Source organism: Triticum dicoccoides, chromosome 5A (genome assembly GCF_002162155.2).
Source record: "Triticum dicoccoides isolate Atlit2015 ecotype Zavitan chromosome 5A, WEW_v2.0, whole genome shotgun sequence".
NCBI classification, from domain to species: Eukaryota; Viridiplantae; Streptophyta; class Magnoliopsida; order Poales; family Poaceae; genus Triticum; species Triticum dicoccoides.
This window is the reverse complement of record NC_041388.1, coordinates 374,646,457-374,656,177: the sequence shown is the minus strand read 5'-3', so window position 1 is coordinate 374,656,177 and position 9,721 is coordinate 374,646,457. Positions and strand designations below refer to the sequence as shown.

Here is a 9,721-nt window from a genome sequence, read left to right as displayed (position 1 = left end):
CTGCACTGCTCCGGAGATGGCCGCCGGCGTGGGCGTGAATTGGTGCCCCACTCCGCCGCGGTCACCGGAGCGGGAGGCGTCGCCACGGGAGGAGGTGGTGCAGGCACCTCCGGTCGTCCAGCCCACCCCCGTCTACCACGCACCGCCGGCCCACCTGTGGACGCCGTTGGCCTACGTCGACCTCGTCAGCGACGACGACGACATCGGCGGCCAGTGAAGACGGCGATGGCCACGGCACCGACGGGCGCGGCAAGAGCGCGCGGGAGACATTTTTTTATTTTGTTTTTATATGTTAATTATGAAACTGGGCCTTTGAAGTGACCGTGGAAACTAGGCCGTTTTGTGGCTGACCCCTATATATGTTTTATGTTTTTTTAAAATGCGTTTTTTTAGTTATTTCATTCTAGTTTTTTTAATTTTTTTATTCACGTCCACCCCGAACACGATTTGGTGTGCGGCCGCGCGGTGAGCGCACGCATGACCAATCGAACAAAGCCGGACACGGGCGGATCCATCGACGTTCCAAAAAGACAAAATCCGACCAATCCGAACGTCCGTTTAAAGTCGCACGGTGGAGTTGGCCTCAGAGAAACCGGCACGGCACCAATAATTTGCTTCGACGGGTTCCTGGTGTCAGATCGACGGGCCGGGAGAGAGACTTGTCTGAATTTCCCAATGTCGCCGTCCTCCTCTGCGTAGCGTCAAACCGATGGGGGCTGGCTGTTGATGCCTGACAGGTCATCAATGTGTGTGGCGATCGACGTTGACGACGCCGTGGCGCGACTCTTCGTCATGGCTGGGATATTTATCTTCCGTCGCACACGCGGGTGAAATCTCTGAAGGAGGGACGGCGACGGTGGATCTGCGCGCGGTGCACCATGATCTGCCGCGCCCTCTCGTGGCATGCCAACGGCGCGTTTGCGTTTACTGTTTCCGTGCGCAATAAATGTTGGTGCGCCGGGGGTTGGCTGGCTCATCCGCTGTCCCCTGGACCAGGTGCACGGCTGTCTTGTGCTGCGCGGATGGATGGCTCAACCGCCAGCCACGGCCGCGCCTCCGATCGGCGTTTCTCGAACCTGTCTCCTGCCTGCCACAGAGGGGCACGTCGTGTCCGCCTCCGGGGCCCGGCAGCCTCGCCTTCCCTGCTGCCCTGCATGTGAGGGAATGGCACCGGGCGATCTGTCCGGCCGATTTAATTAGTCAGAAACGGAAATGGACGGGTGCTGCTCTGCTCTGCTGCTGATGGAGTGATGGGTGTTTTGCTTTAGTCTCAGGACCAAAGCTCGATCTAACCGTAGCAATTGATGATCACGCGACGCTGGCCCTACAGGGCGCTGGTAGAACTGTCTAGAAAAGTTCGAGGAACAGCTGCGTGAGGGAAGGGGAAATACTCCATGCAGGACAGCAGGAGGAGCCTTTGCGGGGGTAGGAAGAAACAGGTGCTCTGCGAACCAGAGATAGAGATGGCATTGGTCGAATCCACGGTCATATTTATCTTCCTCCTTGCCTACACTTTTGTTTTACCACACGCTCTTTTTCTGCACGAGTTATCAGGTGTTGCTCCTTTGAAGATGGCTAATTTCTGCAGCAGTCGAAATGAAACATAATCTTTCAGTTGTTAGATCTCGCATTCGTCATCTCGGGGACGTAGCTCATATGGTAGAGCGCTCGCTTCGCATGCGAGAGGCACGGGGTTCGATTCCCCGCGTCTCCATGTTTTTTCTGTGTGCCTTTTGTCATTATTTTTTCCTGAAATTAGATCGACGTATTTCAGGATCAGTTTCAGATTCCGGCGTGGCTTTTTTTTTATCAAGAGTAATATGTATGGGTCGATAAGCTGGAGAAATGGCCCAACTATAAGATTCGCGACCGTATCTTTATAGTTGGGCTACCCTCGCGGCCCAGTTTCTCGGCCCGCGTCCTCTACTTCCTTGTCAAGCGAAGCCGAACTCCTCTTCCTCCTCCGCTGATCCTCCCAAGTCCCAAACCCGCGCCCCGAATCTGCTGCCGCCGCTGCGTCCGTGTCGGCTTTGCCCCGCCGGTGAAGATGTTGTCGAGGATCTCCCGCCTTGGCGTCCACGCCCTGAACCGGGCGAGGCTAGGTGAGCTTCTCCTCCCACCTCCACCGTCGCCCCTCGGCTTCGCGATTTCATTTGCCTCCGCTGCGGCGTTGTTTTATTTGGAGGATGTCTCGGTTAGGATTAGAGGGCTTCGAGTGCGTGATTCTGATTCCTGAGTTGCTCACGGAATACTCCGTGGGTTTTCCTGGTGGTCACCTGGGGCGCCCTGTCAAATTTGTGCTCAGCTCACCGTGCTACTTGCCCCGGGTGTTAATTCCAGGTCATTCGGATGCAATGACGTGGCTAGTTTCGAGTTTGTGGATGTGGGCAGGCTGATGATTAGTTGATTGACATCTGGGAGCAAATGCGAGGTGATTTGATGAAGTAGCAGCAGCATCGAGGGGATATACCTGTTGGTTGTGGCCACACTGATTTCCTGCTATTTGGTCACTCAGAGTTAATCCTATATCTGGTACGGAGTAGTTGGCAAGGAGGCACTATTAGTGGGTTTTTGTATTTCCTGTGGATTGGTGTCTGTTTTAAGGAATGTGGGCAATATCTGCTGTAAGAGTGCTTTCTAGCTCTTTGTCAAGACAACTGATGCGGTGTCTTTGCTCACCCTGATTATGGGGTATACAAGTATGCAAGTTGGATTGGCCTGCTCAGTTTTCCATAATAACATGTAATGTTTGTTTATGTGTTTTTTAAGGTGAACCATACTATTCAAGATGTTCCCCTTTTATGTTTAGATATACACTAGTACAAATGCCCGTGCGTTGCACCGGGCGAAAAAAACGCAAATCCTGCTCCACGTGCCACTACGAGCCACTTCTTATATCCAATTCTGACAAACGTTGGAAACAATGTTATCCTCATTCTCTATAAGGTGAACATGCCTTTGTGTTGCCACTGGTTGAATTATCGCTTTTCGAGAGAAACATACATTGTGATTGTTGCATATACATACTCTTTGAGAGTTTAATAATTTATGTAACTAAATTACCATGAAATCAAATTTCATAAGATCTATATGTTCATACAAATTTAGTATTTTCTTTTATTTTGAGAAATGTAACTAAATTTGTAATAGTAACAAAAATAGTTAAAAATCTACACATATACTATCAAACCTTTAAAGAAGAAAAAAAACTCAAAGCAGTAGTAGATAAGCACAAATGGTCACAAATTTACTTTTTCTTGGTGCACTAAAATAAACGTAGAATAAGTTTAAAAACATGAATGAAATGTTTGCAAAGTTTGGATATGAAAAGAGAAGTCTGCAAGGTTTGTGGTTGCAAGGCTGCTTGTGCTTCACGATATGTCCGTGAGTATCAGCTAGTTAAGTAAAGAAGATTCTACATACTCCTGCGGTTGGACTTTTAGTTGGAGAACTGCAGATAGAAAGCATGGCCTGCCACCGTCGGTACTGTGATCGGTAAAGAAAGTTATATAATCCTTATAGCATCTTATGTAAGACACCTGCACAGCAAATTAAATGCATGAAGAAGAAAAAATAATACTAAACTCAAACCAGAAAGAGAAACTAAGATAACTTAATGGATTCCTAATCCCAGTGTATATGCATTTTGCATTCTTTCAGGCTAAAAAGTTCTAGCAAACTAAAAGCATCACCAAGTAACCACGATTCTAATCGAACATCATGCATGTCAAGCTGCTATCTCCGCCTCCCCAATTAATGCCCGCCACTGTCAATGGCACATTAGAATCACAATTCTTTCCTTCCATCCCCGTCCACAGACTATGCAGATTTGTTTTTTGAACTTCTGAAAGTTCGAATTCTTAATCCAGTGACTCTTGTTCTATCTTTGTATGCATGAGGTAAAAAAAGTTACTGAGCAGTACCTCAGGAAAACCAGAAGGTTATGCAATGTTGAACTAAAACCACGACAAGAATTATGTAACGGAAGGACTACAGAGTGATGTCCGTACGTGATGATTATTTCCTGGACATAATGTATACTGAGTGTAGGTTTCAGATGACAAACAGTATAAGCACAGATTCAAAATAGAAAGATGTCTAAACTAAGCCTAACGACCACACCGACTGAACAAATCTACTGGGAGATCAGAGAAGTTGTGCAACAATAAAAGCAAGACCAGGATAGAATAGTACACAAGGTTGTCACACTTACATCAGAATTAATTGTGCTCCTATCATCAACCCTCACTGTCATAGAATTCACCTCAGTAGATATATTTTAGTGGCTGTTGCTGAGTTAAATGGGTTGTACAGAGAATTACATAGTAGACTATATATGCTGAAGAACCATGAGCATGGAGATGTACTAAATTTTTGACTATCAAGTAGAAGGGAAAGAAGTAGAGATAGCACAGTAGAAGAGGAAGGGGCAGCTCCAATATATCTACTGGGAAGCCTTAAAAAAATAAGAATCCTACTGTACTAAGCTCACAAAATCGGCTCGGAAGATTGTATGATTAGAATAACCAATAGGATTTTACCTGGTTGAAGCACACAACAAAAGACTCCATACATTTTCTTCAAGAAATTCATTGAACGTTCGGTGTGCGACAACAATGGAACCATAACTGGATTAGTAATGCCATAAAAATGTAATCGTATGTCAATATCTGCATGTCACCTATTTTATGTTTGATTCCCTCTATAGTGGCAGATAAGTTTGCTCTTATCTTTCAGACTGAATTGTACAATAAAAATGTTTTGTCAGATTTAAAAATCTTATTTATGTTGGATGCCCTCTATAATGAACAAGAACTGATTTTTATCTATCCTGAGAACAACTGGATCGGCATTGATCAGTTGCAAGTGCAAGCAGGCTCGGATAACCTGTAATTGAATGCACGTGCACAAAATTTTCTGGTACAACAGTAGTTACTTCACAGAACAATAAGCTAAACTGTTGTTACAATTTCTGTTCTAATAAGTTGAAGGTTTTGTTAGCATGACCAACTTCAGTTTAGGTGTCACAAAACACATTAGTTCAAGATTTTGAAACAGTTAGTCAGCTTAACCGACAGACTAAAGCCATACTTCACTCACCACGGGCATCCAAGCATCCAGCTTATTTGCATATTGAATTGCAAATGTAATCAAAGGGGCGTAGGGATGGAGGTGCAAGTTAGCCCTGACAGGCATAAAATTCTGGATCACACCCACATATCCTGGTCCAATTTTCCAAGAGGGGTCTTCTTTATCACCCAGATGTCTGGTGTTAAGAAGTTCTCTTGGAGAGTGTCCTCATTCCACCACCTACTGTCAGCAGAAAACAGTTCACCCAGCTTCCTCACCCTTGAAATTCCCTGGGACATTAGGTATTCAAGGTCAACCCAAATATGTTTGGTCGTGCCATCTCAAATTCTCTTCACTAAGCCTATTTCAAGTGCTCTCCTCCTTTTCAGGATTGCCTCCCAAGTTGTGCGAACTATTGAGCTTAGATCCCACATTAATAAAAAATCACTATTAGAAGTACAATGTGCAGCCAATTGGTGTGCTAAAAAAACCAGAGCACCTTGTAACAACAAACCGGTTAACTGCTCCCCTATAGAATGTTTTGCCACCAAATCTGCACTTCTATTTTGATCTCACTTAACTAATTGACAATGTGTGCCACAGTAGAGCAATCTGAATCCCTGCTTTAAACTGAACTAATCCTATGTATATGATTATGACAAGAGTTGCAAAGCACATGATTTTACAGTTAGCTTTCTACTAATCGCTAGACTATCACAAATCACGGTTCCATCTGTACCAGAATCTCGGTCAAGAAACCAATATAAAGTTGCCAAGCCAGAGTCAGTGTATTAATCCTCTATCTCTTCTATTTATTTAGCATTCACATAAGTAAAAAAGTACAGGCAGGTAAAAAAGTACAGGCAGGTAATATAGCTTGATGTCACAGATTTGCTTACAGCTAGGTGTGGTCAGCTTGAGGGTGCGGAAGCAAATGTCATAGAGCGCCTTGTTGTCCAGCACCATGCACTCGTCGGCGTTCTCCACCAGCTGGTGAACCGAGAGAGTGACGTTGTAGGGCTCGACCACCGTGTCAGAGACCTTTGGAGATGGGAACACGGAGAAGGTGAGCATCATCCGGCCCGGGTACTCCTCCCTGATCTTGGAACCGGTGCCCCCGCCGAGGGAGTGGCACACCTGGAAGCCTCACGACAAGCACATGAACAAAAGTCAGAATCGCTGGCCAGAATCTGTGGAACGGAGTAACTGGAGCGACTCCTCAAGAAAGGGGAAAGTACCTTGGAGGCAGCGCAGTTCTCGGCCTCCTCGCGGACGACGTCGAGGACGGAGTCGATGAGCTCCCCGCCCTCGGTGTAGTGGCCCTTGGCCCAGTTGTTGCCGGCGCCGGACTGGCCGAAGACAAAGTTGTCGGGGCGGAAGATCTGGCCGTAGGGCCCCGTGTGCACGGAGCCCATGGTGTCGGGCTCGAGATCCATGAGCATGCACCGAGGGAGTTGGGAACGCGCGCTCCTGGTCGCCGCTGGCATACATGAGATGGTGGAGGCGCCGGTCGGCGTGTGGGATGGAGCCGGCGGGGACGGCAGCCACGGTGCCGCCGCTGGCTTCCGAGTCTCCGCGGAGGAGGGGGGCGAGGCGGGCCTTGATGTGCTCCACACCGGCTGCGGCAACATCCTCGTCCCGCAGGTAGACGAGGCAGGCGAGGCGGCCGTGATGCGACCACGCCCTGGCATCGACGACGCTGCAGCTCATGTCGTCTAGCACGTCGAACACCTCGGAGATGAGCCCTGTGCGGTCGGCGCCCGTCAGCTCAAGCATGGTGGCCGAGGCCGCCGCCGGCGACGCCGTTTGTTCGCACGGAGAGGCGAGGTCAAGGAGGAGGCCGGGGTTGCGGGGGACGGTGGCGCGGCGGCGCGGCGTTCCTGGGGCTTCGGGGTGGCGCGCGGAGAGGTGCGACGGTCGCTGCTTGTGGTCGCCGGCGACGGCGTGTGGCGAGTGAGGCCGCCGGAGCGGTGCAAGGAGGCGCGAGGCGCGGGCACAGGAGCTCAGGCGCGAGCGCGCCTCTCCGCGCCGTCCATCCTCCCGGCGAGCGCACTCCATCCTCCGGTGCGAGGCACGGCGGCCGCCGGCGCACGACGGAATGGGCGTAGCCGCCGGCGTAGAGTGGATAAGAGGAAGGAAAGGACTGCAGACTGAATTGAAATGCCTATAGGGTTTTGTTTGTAAAAGTGAAACGTTTTTTTCTGGGTGCCACTAAAACAGGGACTGCGGGTTGATTTCCTGTAAATCGAGGGGCTTTTTTGCAAAACAACCACGACGGACGACCAGAAGCAATAGCTGGTTTATTAGTAGGTAAAGATTTTGGAAGAAATGTATGTTTAGTTATTCTTGGTATGTGAGCCTAGGGTCTGTTTAGTTTTTTTTACTAGCGCTTTAAGTAAATTTTAAGAGAACACGTTCTTTTGACTGGCATGCTTGTCTGTTTGTTATGACCATCTTTCGTTTCTCTATGTCCACTGAATTATTCTGACATTTATCAGGTCAAAAGTCAGTAACTTCAAGGAATCAGGAAGAACCCATCAGAGCCTGTATGAACTATGTGGTCAGCTCTCTCTCTCTCTCTCTCTCTCTCTCAAATGTTGCATTGTTAACTTGCCTACATTTACTGCCAACATATACAAAGGAGTTTCCCTGGTTGCTGGAACTGTCCATTTGCTAGGCCTTCAAGCAATTTTTTTTGCGGGGAATTTCTTCGAGCAATCCTAACTGTACCATTAACCTGCAGAACTTGTTAATGCTTCGGCACACCCCCCTTAAAAGTTTGCACAAATCTTAAAGTTACTTGAAAAGGCTATCATCATATTAGTTTCATAGTTTGCAGATCTAACGTATTGAATAGATTGATTTGGATACGAAAGACTATATTATCCTTTTTCATATAAAGGGCACCTTCTAGTCTCCACCTTTAATCTGCATCGAAATCCATAAATTTTCTAGGGGGGTGTACCGAAGCAAAGTTGACTCTATATAGTTTTCATACTTATCAGATATTGATGTTTGAAAAGATGCGCAGACATACAGATCTCGTGTCTGTGCTTAACTTTTTTTAAATTTATTTAAAATGAAAAATATAATGTAGAGAAATTGGAATAACTTAGTTCAAAGATGGAATAACAAATGGAACTCTTTTCAGGGTAATCATTCTCTATGTTCCGCCACGGAAGCTAAAGTCAGTGACAGGAGCGAACAGCCGAAAGCTAAGTAAGTCTTTTTACTGTTGATGCCTAGCCAGTCAGCTTTTACTTATTACTGTTGGGCGTAGCATAAATACTAAAATGTTTTCATGTATGCTCAATATTTTCAAATCTGCAGTACAGACTGTCCCACTAATATTAATATTTACTGATCTATCTCTGCGTCAGTAAGGATTCAGAATAATAACCAAAGCTCATGGAAGCAACCCTATGGTCCTTGGATGAATTTCTTAGCTGTTTATAAAAGCTTCTAATGGCTCATTGGCTCTGTAAGACCAACACAATAAACCTTACTTACCAATTTTGACGACTAACTAAATACAGCCAGTTCAACAATGATACAGTTAGACTGTAACTGTTGGAGCACTAGGACGGGCTAGGATTACATGAATATAAGTACGCCCACCAAAATAGATGGGCATAAGGAGTCTAATTAAAAAAGATTACCAATTTAAGCTATGCATGGAAAACTATTATTTTGTAAAGGATTAGAGAGAGCACATTAGGTTGGTGAATTAAGCCTTCATAGTGATGTTTCCCCTTGCTGCTAAACCATTTGATGGTTGAAACTATTGGCAAATAATTTGGCAACGGATTTCTGTCATCATTTCACTATGTGGCAGGTTGACGTGGACTCATGCTGTTATCCCTTTGGAGGCATGACATTTATATATTTTCTGAAATAGAACGTTCAGATGTTATAAAAATGTTACTTTATTTATGCCCCTTTTGCACTTGGGTAGTCATAGTCTCTGCGAGACAGCTGATTACAGAAGCAAATAAAGCCAGTGAAATGCCCCCGTATCGCTAGGGAAGTAATAATAATAAAATAAATTGAATCATGTAAAACTAGCTAAATGCGCCAGTATTGCAACAGAATAATGTCAAATCATATCATATGTGGCACATCAATCTCCATAGAGATACCCTACTTGTCTGGAGGGAAAGTGGGATGGCAGGCGGGCCATCATCACCAACTCCAAAATGTGTAGGAGTAAGGTAAAGATAGATATGGCAGGTCTTCCAAACTGCTCCATTTCAAGTAAAACATACAGCAGAATATAGGGAGGAAAACACGATGTACATGATGCAACAGGCAACATGTCCGGCACACAGGCTGACTACAAGATGGAGCAAAAAAGGGAAACGGTAGATCCACACATTTTAATTATTATGAATAGTAAAGAGGCCTTTAAGTTCTATTCCTGTTCCAAAAATGATTTTGGAAATTCCTGGAAGTACTTAACTGGTGTAACATTTGTCCACCTAGAAGCCATCCACCTGACTTAACATGGTTTTTGGGCCCCTCTCTAGCTGTTGCTGTTGTGTTCCACTATTCTTAAAAGCAGCATTCCTACAAGCTGGAGTATGTCCATTCCTGTATTCCATAGCTTGTACTATGTGGGTGTAACTGATCCTCGCTAAAGAACACAAGCTGC

General features: G+C 46.1%; 1 protein-coding gene and 1 non-coding gene across 4 annotated transcripts in view; both read left to right on the top strand.

Moving 5' to 3' along the window:
• The first annotated feature begins 1,641 nt into the window (after positions 1-1,641).
• On the top strand, positions 1,642-1,714 carry TRNAA-CGC. Its single transcript has one exon. It is a non-coding gene; the product is annotated as a tRNA-Ala (tRNA).
• Positions 1,715-1,926: 212 nt separating this feature from the next.
• LOC119301605 (2Fe-2S ferredoxin-like) overlaps positions 1,927-9,721 on the top strand; it is a 13,905-nt gene continuing 6,110 nt past the window's right edge. For all 3 annotated transcript variants that reach the window (XM_037578601.1, XM_037578600.1, XM_037578602.1), the window contains exons 1-3: positions 1,927-2,102; positions 7,569-7,630; positions 8,222-8,289. In XM_037578601.1, coding sequence (XP_037434498.1) covers positions 2,048-2,102; positions 7,569-7,630; positions 8,222-8,289 — 185 coding nt within the window. In that variant the 5' untranslated portion in view covers positions 1,927-2,047. The remainder of the gene's footprint in view (positions 2,103-7,568; positions 7,631-8,221; positions 8,290-9,721) is intronic.